This window comes from Varanus komodoensis, unplaced genomic scaffold (genome assembly GCF_004798865.1).
Source record: "Varanus komodoensis strain SLA01 unplaced genomic scaffold, ASM479886v1 scaffold1, whole genome shotgun sequence".
In the NCBI taxonomy this organism is placed as follows: domain Eukaryota; kingdom Metazoa; phylum Chordata; class Lepidosauria; order Squamata; family Varanidae; genus Varanus; species Varanus komodoensis.
The window spans coordinates 32873894-32891161 of NW_025335268.1; the positions used below are offsets into that span (position 1 = coordinate 32873894).

Below are 17268 nucleotides of genomic sequence, written 5' to 3' on the forward strand. Positions count from 1 at the left end.
TGTCCATGGATCCTCAAAAATCTGCTGCTAGGTCAGGACCTGTGTCAGATTTTGATCTATATACAATGCCTATTACTAATACTGAATTAAAGTTTTGATTGCTAAAAACCATTCTGTGACAGCTTTTTTGAAATGCTTGATCAGAATATAATAAGTACATACCAAACATAGCTATACTTCCATGATTATTTTCTACTACTCACATTTTTTAAGCCAATTTTGACTTTGTGGCTAAATTATTGAAAAATGTAAGCAGCAGACATGTTAACACTGAATCCGAAACATGCAGAAATCCCAAGTATACCAAAAACACTGTCATGGCAGATTGAAGAAAAAGTTGGTTCTTCTCTGCATACCATAAGGATACCTTCACAATTCTAATCCTTTCCACTTAACCATCACAGAGAATATCACTCAGCAGCTCTCAAACCAAAACTGAGATAAAGTTAAGTTATATAACATTCTCTTCATATATGAGTATGAACAACAATCCTCCCTCTCTCCTCTGTGGTGTATAAACCACATCATCTGGGCCCAAAATTCCCATATCAGGCAAGAATAATTGACCAGGGAATAATAGTGCAGACTATGAAACAAAATAATACAACTTTCATTTAAATCCTTAAAATGGGTGAAACAATATATTTTAATGCAAAGCTCAGCAATCTAATATTAAGGTTGCAAAAAATGGTTTTAGCAAAATCCTTACTTATGAGCTTTTATCGTGTATTGGAAAAATTACTTTTGAGGGTGAATTTATCTGGTTAATTTTAGCTACATTAAGTTATTTAAAAAGATTGTTTTAAAAGTCTATCCAGCCGTTTATGATTACCCAAGCATGACTCAGCATGTTTATTGTAAGCATGCATTTCTTTTTCTTACACATTTACTTTCATATATGTTCAAAACGTGTCTTGTGGCCATACCTGAAGACTAGGTTTTCTGTATTTTAGCTCCATCAGCATATGTAATTATGCACATTTAAAAATAATATTAGCATACCTCATTCATGTGATTTCTAGCACATTTTTATTTCTGCATTTGCCAAACACCAGAGACACTGAGGGAAGGAAAATGTAATGTTCTCCTAACAATATTACTCTGTCAGAGAAGGTCCATTATCTGTTCTTCTATTTTCCAAGAAACCCAAACTTTCATGATGGAATGAAAGAGATCCTAAAGGATAGAATGATAAAACACATTCTAGGTCCTGTGCGGATATAATGTTTCCAATATTCTAACCAAGGATAAAAAACTAAAAAATAAATAATAAAGAAATCCTAGGATCATAAGGTACTTTCTCCCAGCTCCTAAAGGTTCTCACATCAATTGCTTTCTCCCATTTAAGCAATGGTTAATGGTAACAAGAAAACACCATTAACTAGAAATTTGAAAATAATGAACTTTGGTTAACAGCGAATCCCTGTTAGTATTAACTATTTAAGGCTAGGCTAACAGAAGCCTTAACCAAAAGACAACAGTTGCTCTCCAAAAGACCTCAAAGACAAATGACTGCAAACTTTACCTGAGTCTAAAGTGGAGGAGGGAGCAGACTTTTCCTTCTGTCAAGAGCTTTATTTCCTTGAGGGCAGTCTGCTGGAGATGACATGCAAATAACAGACCGGTTCAAAGATAGAACCAGGTGGGGCCAGTACCAGAAGTGGAATGGCATTCAATTTTTCTGTTACTTTCTTTTCTGTTTCTTGGTCCCTACATCCCCAACCAGTTTGCTGCTGAGAGAGGTCTCTAGCAAGGTTCAGTTAAAGAGGGCCACATGAAATTAGGCCAAACCTAGGGCCATAGGTTGCTCAGCCCTGGCCTAAATCTTCTAGAATATTAAACCAAAGTCAGTTTAAAGCATCAGTGATTTATCTGAAATTAGGTTGTCATATATTCAGTTGAAAATAAATGGAAGACAGGCAATGTTTTGAAACAATTGCAGAAAGTTGCCACAAGGAAAAGAATCCTGTAGTATGTATGCATACCCAGATCATCAAAGAAGAAACCCGATTCTCTGTACAAGAATTTAATACTAGAAAGATACCTTAAGGACAACATTTATCGTGAGGTAATAACTGAGAAAATTAGAAGCACTTGACTTCTGCCATGTAGCTCTAGGGACATTATGATTAATACATATCTCTATAGCCTGTTGTTCAATTATACTTTAATTCATTTGTTACTAAGGCCCTTTACTTAAGAAAGCAAGCAAAATCTGTCATAAACATTCAGATAAAATAATGAACCCTGTCATTAGTATTTGTAATTTAAGGCTCCAGTTTAAGAAGCATTACAGCATTTTCTAAAATGTCAGTGACTTGAACAAAAGTAGAAAGGAATGGCTTATTCCCTTTCTTCATCTGCCTATAGATATATAATTTCCTTTCAGATTCTTACATAATAATATACTGCAAGAAATATATAAACAGTAATCATCATTTGAGTTTCACATACTCATTGTTGTTAGTGAGAGACGCTGCAGTATGTTAACCAAAACATTCACTACATAAAGCAGGACTAAGTAACCCATGAGAACCATGACAGGTGCCATCCAAGTTTTCCCTATTAACTTCTCATCCTGTGAAATACCTTGGCCAGATATTGGATACCCAAGTATCATTTGGATTTAACATATTACTACATGTATTCATTTAGTATTGCAGAACATCCTAAATAGTTTTTCTGAGTGGGACCTGTGTTTCTTTTGTTCTTGTTTTTTTTTTAATTAAAGGCCATAATCTCTATGCATTAAAATGGTATTAAAATTAGATTCTGCACTATTTATAATCATTTCCCCCTACAACAATAGTGGCAACAAAATTACACTTTACAGAAAAAAACTGTATCAGTCTGCATTTCCTTTACTCAGCTCCAAAGACCAATACTTGGCTGTGTAAAAAATTATTAACTTTCCTTGAAAAAAAAAAAAACCTGGTTGATTATGAGTTTTGGCCTTTGCCCTACCAACTATAATTTTAATACTTTTCTACAAAATTTCATCTACCCTTTAACCAAGTGAACCTGAAAGTACTATATGAGATCTTACCTGCATTTTATCTGCTTGAGTGAAGCAAGACTATAGCATGGATCATTTGCTAATAATGTTAATAAGTGACTCCTTCAGGGAGGAGAGAGTACCAGCTAATTCAATGTTCTTTTCTTCTATAAAATACCATCTTAGCTTGAACTTTCTAATCATCTAACATCTAATTATTTCAGACTTGGAATCTCACCAAAAAAGCTGAGGGAATGCCATCTTCAGCACCACATAATTTTATTGCTGACATTCTGAGATTGAGATATGGTCCTTCTTACTGGAGCTAGCACTGAGAAAAAGTGCTTATTTCGCTAGATAAGCACTAGAATTTAATGCCAAAGATCATGAGGCATATGAACTTCCATCATTTCTGCTGTAGACACCTGGCAGAAAGCCAAACAATTTCAGTGAGTATATTTGTTCATTTCACATGATGGGAAGGCAAGACTTACTGGAGAAGACAATCATGCTATAGAAAGTTGAAGGCAGAAGAAGAAAAGGAAGATCAAATATGAGATGAATTTATAAAGGAAGCCACAGCACTGAACTTGGAAGAGCTGAGTGGAACTGCTGTGGACAAGACATTCTGGAGAGCTTTCATTCATGGGACTGTCATAAGTTGGAGGTGACTTGATGGCACATAACAGCTTGTTCATTTCAGATGGCCCTACAAAATTGAGATATGCCTTGGAAGTATCCAATAGTAGGGTCCCACAAGTTCATACACCTATTGTGCATTTAACCTGCAATGATACATAGTATTATATACTAGAGACTTCTAAACCAATCCTGAGGCATTGATATTCCACTCTGTAGTAAAGATTTCAGGAGACAGGGAAGGGTTAATTAGAATTCAAATAATTTAGGAGAAGCTACAATTGTCAGGATGAGGAGGTGATCTCTATTTCCAGGCTTATTGCAGAAGATGGGTCCAAGGACATCTGGCTGGAGTCATTAACCTTGGAGAGTTACTGTTAGAATTGCTAGCAGATGGAGACAAAGAATGGGAGGCCCTCAGATTGGCTGGCAGCACTCCATCACCAGGAAACCGTAGCTAAAACACCCCCTGCTGGATCTTGATCTGGTGTGAGGTGTTCCTCCTTCATCAAATGATGAAGCCCTTATAGCAGGAAAGTCTTCAATAAGTAACTGTTAACCTAGGTTTGGATTTATTGTTTTGTTCCCGTGGCACAACAAGGAGTCTGATGCTTTATAATATTGCTGCTACCCACTTGCCTTTTCTCCTTTTTTCTGTACCCCTGTTACCTTCTCCTTCTCTTACTGTCTTATTAAACTTTTCTTTAATGTGATTTCATGAAGGTGAGTTGTGGTGCTAAGCTGAATGTCTTGGCGAGGGAGTTGAGCTTGGTTACTGAGTGGGTTTGGCCTGTCAGGAAAAGCACTAGAGATAATTGCCTTGAAGCTAATTTCCCAATGTACATTTCTTAGATAAATTCTGCTTTTGCTGTGAAAACTGAAATGGTTTAGAGAAGCAACTTCATTCCTACCCCCGCCCCCCGACTCCCAGGAAGTCCTATTAAAGCCTATGTATACTGGCACACTCTGAAATGGGGGAAGCTAGAGTGATGTTATAAAAGTCACAGCAACAGGCATCACCTTTTGTTCTTGGTCTTGGGGAGAGGAATTGATGCATTACTTACCCAGGCAACTGGAGGCCAATGGAGGGAAGCAAAACAGCCACAGATAGAGGGTGCGGGGAGTGGGTATAAGCTTTATTTTATTAATATGCTGCAACCATATTTCATCATATTCAATAACTTTTATATTATCTTTAATGGAGGTGGCTATGTTTCATTCTGAGTATCCCCAGATCTGAAGCAAGGTTCCCTAACTGGACCAGACCCCTAGTGATGACTACCTAAACTGCAAAGTAGGAGAGGAGATGGATATTGCCTTCATCCCTCTCCCACTCTGGACTGGATGCTTGTAAGCCTCACACATCAAAAAGGCAACACTTAGCATTGCTCCCTTACCTACCGCGGAGGCCATCAACAACATCTGTCCTGTGGGAGATGGTACTATATCTTTACCTGCCTTCCATCGTACACACGGGCACCAACAAGGATGTGAGGGAGGCTGTTGCTCAGACGTGAGCTACATGGGATGCAGCTTACCCCCGTCTCTGCTTGCTGACTGCTGCTCCAGCTCTGACTGAGCCAGCAGTGCTCAGAAGAGCCATTTCCATGTCATGGCATCACCTATGCAAATGTTCATGTATTGCTAGATAGGCTCACTGATTTAGTTGTCTAGCAATAGCAGTTGTTTACATTAATGGAAATGGATGAGAAGAACAGCATTAGCAGGAAGGAATGCCCTTTACCTTTTCCTCTTCAGAGGTGCTGCTGTGAGACAGTCTGGGTGGCTGCAGTAGGCAGGGAGGAAAGCAGGCAACGGGTAGAGCTGCTGTAGCAGTTCCTTGGCAGTCAGCTATCCCCATGAGTCACTCCTTTCGCAAGTTCAGGCAAGCAGGCAGGATGATGACACTTGACTTTCAGTGACTCCTCATACTTCCTGATGGGCTTGCTACCTTGACTTGCAGAGGCAGATGCCATGGTCTCTGGCGGCAGGGGGACGAGCAAGCTAGCAGGTGCTCACACACTGGACATTTATGTTTGTGAAGGGAAAGGTGCCAAGACTCAGGGAAACCCCCTTCCCCTGGTCATTTAGGATTGCACCCTGTATTTGTTTCCCCACTCTGAGTGTTCACAGTTGTTAGCACTCCCTTTACCCTGCATACATGTTTTAAAATCCATTCTCTAGGCATATTTCAGCCACTTCCACAAACACAGCTATGCTGTCTGCTTGAGGAAACGGTCCCTCAAGATACCTGATCTGTTTTCTAAAGGTGGAATATGAACTGATTTGTCTGAGTCTGAATCAAATCTCATTGATTCATGATGGTGCTGGGGACCAGCCCACTGACAACTCAGACAGGAAGTGAAATCAGACACTTCCACTCAGGATACCGATACCAGTCCCTCTCCCTCTCCCACTCCCAAAATTTCCTGTTCCATATTCTCATGCTACCATGAAGGCAAGAGCATCTCCTAGTGCTTTGCTTTCTAACGCTTTCTTTAGGATTTGTGGCATAACCCAGCTGTTACAGTATGCACACATCTCTGCTTGGAAGTAAGTCCTATTGCAATCAAGCAGCCTTACTCCTAGACAAGTATATATGTGCATGTATATAGGATTCCAACCCAAGTGTATCTCATTCTTTTAATCTTGAATGCATTCTATGCTGTCAGAACTGACAGTGGTGGTAGCAGGGCACTAAAATACCTTGAGAGAATAATCTCCTGAATCAGCTGATAGTTGTCTCTTCTGTTGTTTTCCTCTACACATATTCTTAGAAATCTGTTCTTTCTATGTAGTCTTTTTTCAAGTTCAGTCTTTTGATTTCAATTAAGTTCCATCAATAGTCTTATCTCAAAAATCTCCTGCACTGATAAGCTTTTGGCACATTTATGGCTTTAAACATTCTTCCATCATAGATAGTTCTAGTAGTGAACATCCTATCAAATAGCAAAACTACTTCAGCCACAAATTCTACCTTCTGAAAGCTTCAGAGTTCTAGTTCTTGTACATACAAAGTATTTGGGGGTCAAACCATGATTTATGACACTTGGTCCCACAGATACACTTGAAACAGTTTTAAAAGCCTTTCTCCCTACCACTTTCCCCACCAACACAAAGCAAGAACAACAACCCCTAACATTTCAGGTATCAGTTTAGTTGGTGAAATAACAGGTTGGAAAAGCTTTTAGCTAAAGTAAAGCCTGACAATCTAGCAATTTGTTCCACTTTTATAAATAAGAACTTTGGCCTTTGACTTAGAAAGGAAAACATTATTATACATGGTTTAGCTCAGTCTCATTTCTACTCATCCCTTAGAAAAACTTTACAGATCATCTCTGTAAGCAAAGAGAACAAACATACTCCTGTACATCTTCATTTCTGATAATCCTAAATTGACTCATCTTGGCAGGATTATTTTTTCTTTTTTTCAAGACATAAGAGTATAAATTGACTGGGCAACCTGAACTTATAAAGCACAGATCTTGCCCCCTAGTCTTGTCATTGTCCAGACGCAAGTCCTAAGTGGGTCCTCAATCTGAAATTGAAGGTATCTCAGGCAAACGTTTACCTGATACACCTCACCTTAGCTTAGTTTCCTCCCTTGCCTGTTGTAATTCTGCCCCACAGCAAACTGTAGCAGCGAAAAGAACACTGGAGGAACAGGATACATTGAGTATTTACAGTTGTATCCACTGCTAGAAGAAAATATACTTCCTGCATCCTTCAGCAACAGTTGCTAATGCATTTTAAAATATCTCTGTTCAAACCTAAGGGTTAGAATGTATTGTTAATATGAGACTTTGTAATCTCTAAATTCTCACCATCAGGTCCAGCTGTTACCAAGCTGGAGGTGTTCATAAAGTAGAAGCAGCCTGTTAGAAAGCATACAACAACAAACCCCCTTGTTGCTCAGACTTGTGCTGAGATAGCTTTTATAGACTTGCTCCAGACTTTTTTCCTACCTGACCTATCTAGTTTTCCTGAAGGTCTTTGTGTTACCTGAAACTGTAGTAACACAAAGCTTATCACAGAACACATGATGGCTTGTTCCTGAAATGGAAAACTCCTGCAAATTGCATCCTGAAGGGTCTCAGCAGGTGAACAACTTACTATCTCCTTGCTAATCATACATGACAGAGTTTAGAAAAGTAAGATCAAGTTACAGAACAATAAGACTGCAATATCAAACTTTAATTGCAGACATTTAGCCTGTGATCACTCTTTCATTTCTGAAAAGTAGGATTCTGAAAATGGCATCGCTATAGATGAAACACTTGATTCTTTATCAATTTTTCCTGCTATATGATTTCTTTTAGCTATGCAGCACCAGTGTCTTTATTGAAAATATCCTAAATGGCGTATTTGTTGAGTATTCAAACATAGCCAGCAATCTAAGGATTTTAAGTAAAAAATTAAAGATCTTTTAAGACAATCCCCTTATTGTGACAAAGTACAATATTGTCTGACATGTATTCTATCTAAGAAATACAATTATCACAGGGCAATAAGGTATGAATCTGAACAATGCATTAATGCCAAACTACTTGTGCAAATTCAATATTTCCTGAGGATTGCACTATTGTTGGGAGAGGCTATACAATTTTGTGCAGCATTTTTCCATTATTTTCTCAAAGAATATACAAACACGTATCTAATATAAAGAACATTATTGTTTATCGAATTATGTATTAGGTTTCTGTGATTATACTAATTAAATTATACTGTGATTATTCTAATAATTAAATAATTCATTGCACTTATAATGCCCATTATAGCACTAAAAAGCTAGCAGAAGAGGATGAGGCAAAAATGTACTCTAGCAGCAATGGTAGAGACAACATTCCCCATAATAACTTGGTGCCCTAGAGCTACTAAAACCACAGCCAATGAATCTCAACCAAGATCTGGCTATCCTAGCATTTGGAAACTATTATATGATTCCTTCAAGCCCTCTTTCAATCACAACCAACTTTCCTCCAAGGACTTGAAGTTTGAAATAAGTGTAGCTCTGCTCTGAAGCTTCTCTTTGGCTATGACTTCAGATCATTAATCTATCTGAAATAGAACAGGCATATTAAAGTCAAAGAGATTGCTGTAAAATTGATAGATTGTGAATTGATCATCATAGCTACAAATCAGATATTTCAAAATAGTTTCAATTACTTCAGCTATATTACTCCTGAGTAAGGGCTGGAATGGATGCAGCCTATGTATTTGCTCTGCACAAGCAGCCTTCACTCAATTTAATTTTCTTCCCAGCTGCTAAGGACACTTGTTTGATGCAAGCTGTTGCCTAAGAATCACTGGCCATGCTAAAAACAGCTATGGTGCTGCTTTCCCAAAAACATTTGGCATGAAAATTAGTGTTGCATTGAGCAAGCCTATATTCTTGTAGCTCATAAGGTCTCAGGCAGAGGCATATAATTCTTGGACTACATTTAATGAGAATCTTCATAAGAATTCTTTTGCCACTGGCAGCAGTGGTAAAGGGTCCCACTGGAAAAATAATAATAGGAGGAACGGCCCATATGGGTGAAGTTTGCTGACAATGAGAAAGCTTGCTGGCGGAGACGGCAGGTGTGTGGATTGCAACCTGGGGCTGTAATCCTAAACTGACTTTCTTTGATATTAAACGTTATTGATTCCGTGGAATAGTGATACATGGGATTGTGTGAAAAAAACTGGAGAAAACAAGAACAGGATCACAGCAGAGATGGTAAATGTACTGTGTAAGACTGCAACCCTGGGCACTCTTAGAGTGTGTCCTGCTGAAATTAGTCGGAGTTATTTCTGAGTAAATGTGCTTAGGCCCACTTTGTTAATTACTGACTTCAGACACAGGCAGGAAATAATAGATGAGACTAAACCCACCTGAACAAGGTGGGTGTTATGTCTGAATACACATAGCACTGTGGTGTTAGTACAGTGGAAGCCCAGTTGATCACAATGGAACTTGCTTCTGAGTAAATATGCATATTGTACTGTAAGTTTCTACATGTTTGTTCTAATTATCACAACGTTTGAAGTAATGCACATAAAACTCCTAAACCAGTGAAGGCGCATAGCAGTTTTACCCATGTTTGTGAAATTATAATTATCTGTGCGCATAAGATTTCATGTGAGAAATAGTGGTAACTAACTAAAACCAGAGTTTTGTTGTTCTTTAGATTTGATAATCCTGGAAATAATTTGAATGGGAACCTTTGTGTCTAAAGATAAGACCTCTGCTCACAATGGAACACATAAAACATTTAAAAAGCAGGAATGTAGAAAAGAGATATATTGAGGGCATGTTAATCTGAAACTCAACAACTAAAAAACACCACCACCCTGGTTTTTTGTTTTTTGAAAAGAGATACTCTTAGGGAAAGAAGAGCAGTATTGATCATCTATGAATCTAGATAATCATAATTACAGTTAAATAATTGTTTCTTACAAATGTTTCTTATTGTCTCACTTTGTGGTTTGCAGTGTGATTTTGTGCAATCACGATGCTATTTGGGAGGATGGCACTGAAAGTGTGACATAAATGACGTGCGCCCTCGTAGGGGGCAGAGCGTTTGAGAGGCGTGCTCCGCCAATCATGCCCACCCCGTGCAACGGTCGTGTTGGCCCTTCTCCAACCCCTCACAAACTAGGCAGCCCATTAATTCCCAGTGTAATGTCAGTGAATGAAACCAAATGAGCTGAGAGGTTATAACCGGAGTCACACATACCACGGTGTTTTTCATCATGGCTTTGATGGTGAATCCATCGCTGACCTGCTTCTTGGTTCTTTTGGCCTGCCGCAGCGGCTCCTGCAGTTGTGGGGGTCTGTCTCTGTACGGGTTTAAGCCCTCTTTCTCTGCCACCATCTTCACAGGAGCAGGGATTTGAACTCAAGGCCGAAGAGTAATTTGGGGACGAAAGCAATGGAAACGGAGCCGCCTCCTAAATTCCGTCCCTCTGCATTAGCCCCCCGCCAACTCCCGGCTTAGCCCAGTACGGGCGTCTGTGTAGGATCGGGGAGAGGAGAGGAGGGATGGGGTGGGAGGGGGAAGAGCTGCCTGTTCCCAGCACCACCTCGCTTCTGAGGACTCGGTTGCTAGGCAACGTATCAACAACTAGCCGGTAAGAATTCCGCCCTGTACGCTGACGCCACTGAGCAGGCGTAATTCGCTTGCGCATGCTCAGTAGCAACAGCCGACATTCCTTTCTTTTTCTTTTTTCGCCCTCGGTTACAGAAAGCGTTCCCAGCGCCCACATCGAGAGAGTAGGAAGGAACTAAGCGGGCGGGTCTACATAATTCAATAGCAGGAAAAGCGCGTTAAAGAGGCAGAGGCTGTGAAAACCGGGAATAGTACGTAGGCTGAGGGCAGAGCATGCTCAGTAGCTCACTTTGCAGTCATTTTGCCCTGGTTCAGCTTCACTTGCTGCGGAAGGGTCCTACGCTTACCTAGGGGAAGGGAAAATGATCAGAAGTAGGCTGTTCTTGCATAATGAATAAAATCTATCTGCTCCTGGATCCATGCGGAGATGGTTAATGGGGTTCTATGCTGCGGGGAAGAAGACGAATACACATGTAGGTTCCTTGAGACGCTCTCACAGCAGCCAACGACTTATCCAGCACGTCCCAGTATAGCCGGCTGTGCCCGGTAGTTTTTGCTTGTTTTTTTATGAAAAAACAATATCAAACTATGTATTTACTTTGTTCTCCTTATTAAACTCAAAGTTCTGAGACTGAACCAATTATGAAAGTAATATTTGATGCAATTCCATGCATGATTTCTGGAAAATCTTCTCCATTGAAAAAAGGCGGACTCGTTCCCCTTTGCAACAAAAGCAGCAAGCGGAGTTATCGTACCTCTAGCGACATCGTACCCGCCCCGTGTGTGTGTGTGTGTTTCCTTCTGCTTGGTTACTGTTTTGTTGTGTTTTGTTTGCAGGGGCTCTGGTGTAATTTTTTCGGTTTTAACATCGCCTTAGATGCAAAGGATAATGACTCATTCTGTAAATAAGAAACCGTAGTTTTTTCTCTCTTCGCGCCTGGAACACACCTGCTTAAAATGAAAATCGCTTTGACAGTTTGCACATTTTAAAATGAGTGGGTCTAATACAAAATAAAATTGCAGCTGCTATAAGACAAGCTAGCTAGGATAATAAATCCTGTCTTATGAAAGTCACTTCAGATATAATCGAAAGTGTTTTTGAATTCACATCCGATGTTTTAGAAGCGTATTTTTATAAGTCTTATGAAACTCAAGTCGAACTTACTTCTGAGTAAAAATTGTTTAATTCGCTTGGTATAAATATACTTTTACTGAAAGTAGTTTATATGAGAGAGAGAGACCCTACTCGGCTCCATGCCTGTGAAATAAGCTGGACACAATGTTCAACGCGCTCACCACATAAAGATGAGAGCAGTTATTCTAACCCATCTAGGACAATATGGTAGTGAGATAGCACCTACTTATAACCCTCTCTTGTACTGATCAGAGCAATTCAGTTACCTTTTTCACCTGCAACAAATTATCGTACCTCTAGCGACATCCACATCCGGAAACTGGGTTGTTCTGATCACATGACACACATACAAGCGATAGTGAAGGATCAGTTGTGGTCCGGTGAGGGAGAGCGAAAGAACTACATTTCCGACAATGCACTGCAACCAGACTGGTCTCGCTTGCGCAGCATTTCGTTTGAAGTTCTACCGGCCTGCAGGGAGCGTTGTATTTTGGGGCTTAGCGTTTGAGCTGCGAGTGTGGACAGGGCAAGGTTTGTGAGCGCCCCTTTTGTCACCGCTGACTATGATAGGTGAGTGACACCCGGATGTAGGCTCCCTCCTTTTTCTCCTTTGATAGATGGAGAAGGAAAAGGACGGGGGGAGCGAGCTTGCTCCCAATGCTTGCCAAACGGTGCAGTCGTGCATTCCTTTCACCTGCCGTGTATCCTAACCTTTGTGCTTACGCGCGCGTGCGCACACACGATCCCGTAGCTTATGAGGTCCATCTAGGTAGCCCTGTGCTATGCATCTGACTTAGACGACTCTAGTCGGAAAGGGAACACTTAGCTTTCTGCGAGAAATTGGGACAGAATCACAATCCTGTCCAGAACTCAGCCCACTGGACGCTGCCTTCTTTCTTACCGCTTCACCTGGACCTCCAGACCAAATTATACGTCACCAGATGTTTCGGGCTATAACTCCATCAGGCCCTCTCAGTACTCAGAATCTGGGAGTTGCATTCCAAAACACCAAGGTGGAAAACACTTGGATTAAGTAGACTTTTTTGTTTGTTTAAATATGCTTAGTCATTGCCATTTTTGCTTGGAAGGAAAAGCAGGCAGTGTGCAGCTGGTGGGGAGAGCAGATCGAACAGTAAATAACCAGCTCTCCTCCCCTTCACGGCATGCCTCAGTGGGTGGAAGGGAGCAGAGGGACTTCGTGAAAGCAAAAGAAGCCAGCTGCTGTTCTCACTGCTTCTTGCTCATGTTGGCACTGTGGTGGGCAGAATATATACAATGCAGCTAATCTTTTCAGAAGGAATAAGATTTCAGTAAAAGAGTTCCACTTAAGCATAGGGTTGCCCACTTAAAGTCAGGAGCACTCAGAGAGCACCCTAGGGCCTTAAGGTGTGTTTGAGAGATCTGCGCTATTTAGGAACATGATACTTAGGAACACAGAGGCTTTTAGCTCAGAGGTCGCTTCTGTTGCGGATTCTTAAACACAATTGGTTTTCGCCCACTCTGTGCCTGGTCACAGCACACTCATATGGGAAAATTGTCACTTGCTGCCTGCCTCTCTAAATTAACTAACCACCCTATAAGATATATTTAGACCACAGTTCCCATTATCCTACTCAGTATAGCCTGCTGGGTGCATAATAGGTGTTCAAATGTATCTGGAGTGTGCCAGGTAGAGGAAGGCTGAAACTAAGAGGGCATATCTGACCCCACAATTGCATCCGATACTACCCCATTTTCTCTAACTTGCAAGGCATCACTGCAAAATATAGGCAGACCTAAACTGATTGGTCAATGCACAAGAAAAAATCAAAAATGATTTTATGCCAGGTTACCCAGAAAAAAAAATCCTATCATGTTCAATGAAATTTACTCCCAGGAAAGTATGTGTGATACTGTAGTGTAGGCATGCCTAAACTGATTAAAATAACTGAGTTTTAGTTTAACTTGGATTGTGCCTCTAGATAACACCAATCCTATATTCCTTATTTATATATCCTAAAGCTCTATCCTCAGCCACGTAGCAATTTCTCTTGGTTCAATTTCTGTTATTTTGGGTTCTATATAACATTGTTTATTCAAATAAGACGTACTATTTCCTTGTGCTTCTTCCATGGTAACTTTTAAAAAAATATTTGGTACATGTAAATGTGTTTTTGAAGGTATTTGGTGGATTATCTATTTGCAGGTGCTGACTTGTTGTGAATTAAATGGTGTGGAGAACATTCATAAAATAGTGAATATTGCTTAGTGATATTTGTTTGCTTCTATATTGCGTTTGTATACATGTATACATACACAATATGAGATTGTGCTTTGTTGGCCTGTTGAACAACTGATATTTTTTGAAACTTAAGTTTATCAGTGCAATCTGTGGGGCTTTTTCACCTTTGGACCCCTGTAAATATTATGTGAGGGCTTTGTCTCTTTATTGACTGTCTTTATTTTGGATCTACTATTTTTCATGCTAGAAGGAATTTCTACAAAGTCTGGCTTTCAATAAAAAAACAACCTTTTTTGTGTGCATGTGTGTTCTCTGTTGTTCAGGAAATTATGTGAAAACTGCATACACTTAAATACAGAATTTAGATTTTTGGTTTGCTCATTTATACTCTTTTCCAAGGTAGAAGTATGACTAGCCTTCTGGACAACAGTGAAGAATATTGCCTATCTGGAATATTTTATATTAATTGAAACTTTATCAATATGTGTGTAGTGGCTTGATCTAAGTAGTCCATTTAAATCAAATTTCCAGCTTTGTAATTAATCTCTTCTGAACAATCATACACACTAATAGGTTCTGAAACACAAGTACATATGTCTCCAGCTAAATTTTATACTACCAAGAGTAGTGAGCCAGTGTTGAACTGGAATCTGGGAGATCTGGGTTTTAGTTCCCCCTCTTAGCCACAAAATTCACTGGCTGTCTTTGGGCCAGACTCAGCCTAAGCTACCTCACAGGGTTTTTGTGAGGATAAGCTGTGAATGAGGTGGAGGTTTATATAAGCCACCATGAGTTTCTTGAAGGAAAAAAGTGAGAGCAGACATGAAATAGACATGAGTAGCATTTCTGGTATTACTAGAGGTTCATAATCAAAGAAGCCAGTGTGGTGTAGTGGTTAAGAGCATGGGACTGGGACGCAGATGACCTGGGTTCTAGTCCCCACTCAGCCATGAAGCCAACTGGCTGACTTTGGGCCAGTCACAGACTCTCAGACCAACCTACCTCACAGGGTTGTTGCTGTGGGGATAAGATGGAGGAGGAGATGTAAGCTGCCTTGATCCCTATGTAGGAAAAAGGCAGGATATAAATCGATAAATAAATAAAAGAATCAGTTAGTTCAGGGGTGTTGCTGAGTTCTTAAAATATATTTATGCTCCCTCCCCTAGGCCCACAGAACATAAATCTATGTAATATTTCCATATCTTGATTTTAATCTTTATATACAAATGCAGAAATGGTTACCAGGTCTTATTTAAATTTCACAGGGGGCAAAGCCAGATGATTCATTTCTCATCCTCATAATCAGCAATATAATGTTCAGTGAATTTGCACCTTGCTCCAGATAATCCCCAACAAGTGGGCAAAGCTTTCCCTCCACCTGAATTGCCATGATGGAAGAGCTGGGGGTTTCTTCAGCATAAGGATACATTAATACTTCCCCTTGAAATTGAGCCTCTTACTGCAAATAAGGGAGAAAACCCTGCATTGGCACCAGTGGATATTTTGGTCTCTGAAGAATCCATCTGAGCCCTGGAACAATAGATACTGGCCCAGGCCTATTTGTGCTCAAGGCTATTGAATTGCAATTATTTTGTGAAATCTGGCACTTCAACACTGCTCCTTACCATTTGGCTAATTTAGCCACCAGCACCTTCTTTCTAGAAATCATTCCTCCTCTGGTATTACATTCTTAGTAAGTAAGTTGTTCTTTGAAGTAAGGAACCAGTAGCAGGGTCAGGCTGTCAGATTCCACTGCTGCAGTAAGTGACTGAAATCCCCAGTCAGCTTCTAAAATTTAGACCTAGAAACTTTTTTGTCGCATTGCCTCAGTCTGTTGCCTACCGATTTCTTTACTACCAAGAGTATGCAATCTATCATTTGTAGTCTCTGGCCTAGATTGGATTTTCACTTTAAACTAGTAATTTTGATTGGTCTTGTTTTTTCCATCGTCTTCAATTTTGTATGCTGCTTTGTATGTCCGTTGAGACTGGGGCAAACATGACAAATCAAATCCGTACTGTTCTTTTTTTGCTTTCAGTCAATCAACTGGGCAAGTATCAAATTACTGTTCTAATAAGAGCAGACTGGAGACATCCCTGATCTGCAGATTCATGATGGTTGATTTTCTCCAGCCCCTCTTCCCAAGTAAAAATTTCCTCTACTTTTCTCCCTTGCTTCTGAATATGACTGCCATTTTCCTCAGCCAGGATTCCCCCTGCTGACAGCAGTTAAGATCAGTGGGGCAGTGACTTCATTCTGCTTCTGGTTGTCAGCATGACTTTTATGCACTCTCCACCACCAAAGAGTACTCTTTGCATTTTAATTTTCTAATAACCTGAACTAATTTGGGCTATATGTAATGTTTGCATTTCTTGCCCTTCCTGATTTGGTACCATCTATGGATTGCATTCAGTGGGAACATATGTTCAAGATTTCAGAATAATTACAATATCACTAAAAGCTTCATAACCGGATTACTGAAACTTAATGTTAAAAATTTGATTGTCATTGATCCAGCCTTTTCAAATTAATGCTAGTCTCTTTCCTCACCATCACAAAAAAACAAATTACAGGACAAAGCAAAGATGAGGAATATTCACATGATTTTCAGCTTGGTAGAGATTTTTCTTAAAAGCAAGTGTTAGTTATAAATGCAGATATCTTTATCATGCTCTTATAACTGTGCAGTTCTTTTTCAATTATGTGATTTTAATCTATCCTCTTAGCATTACTTCATACTGATAATCAGCACTTACTCTGTTAAAATCACCTGTGGAGTCTTTGCACTGTGTCACCTCAGGTGGGACTGATGGTGGGCCCATACAAAATGATGATTTCTCAAAGGTGAGGCTTAGATCAGTACCCCAACCTGGTGTCCTCCATATATTTTGAACAGCAGTCCCATCATCCACAGCTAGTAAAGCTGTGAAAGGTGGGAGTTGTGGTCTAACAAGGGGAAGGTTGGCATGGGCTAGGTTACCTACTCCCTTGGAAGGGTCATCTTACTCCTTCCTTCCTATCCTTCGGAGGGAGGGTGAAAAAATGTTTTTCTTTTTAATATTCATTTTGTTCCCCATAATTTTTCTTACATTTTTATTAAATTGCTTTGTATATTGATTCGTATTTAATTAATGTTATGTTGTGACCTGCTTGAGTGACTGGAGTTCAGTATGCAGCTGAAAAGCAG

The 17268-nt window shown here is 39.9% G+C and overlaps 2 protein-coding genes across 3 annotated transcripts in view; one reads left to right on the forward strand and one right to left on the reverse strand.

Moving 5' to 3' along the window:
* The window catches only part of PACRG (parkin coregulated), a 274050-nt gene extending 263382 nt beyond the window's left edge, over positions 1 to 10668 (reverse strand). For both annotated transcript variants that reach the window (XM_044421645.1, XM_044421635.1), the window contains exon 1: positions 10354 to 10668. In XM_044421645.1, the coding sequence (XP_044277580.1) occupies positions 10354 to 10491 (138 nt within the window). In that variant the 5' untranslated portion in view covers positions 10492 to 10668. The remainder of the gene's footprint in view (positions 1 to 10353) is intronic.
* Positions 10669 to 12208: 1540 nt separating this feature from the next.
* Positions 12209 to 17268, forward strand: part of PRKN (parkin RBR E3 ubiquitin protein ligase) — an 858599-nt gene continuing 853539 nt past the window's right edge. Inside the window, exon 1 of the mRNA XM_044421581.1 lies at positions 12209 to 12430. Coding sequence (XP_044277516.1) covers positions 12424 to 12430 — 7 coding nt within the window. The 5' untranslated portion in view covers positions 12209 to 12423. The remainder of the gene's footprint in view (positions 12431 to 17268) is intronic.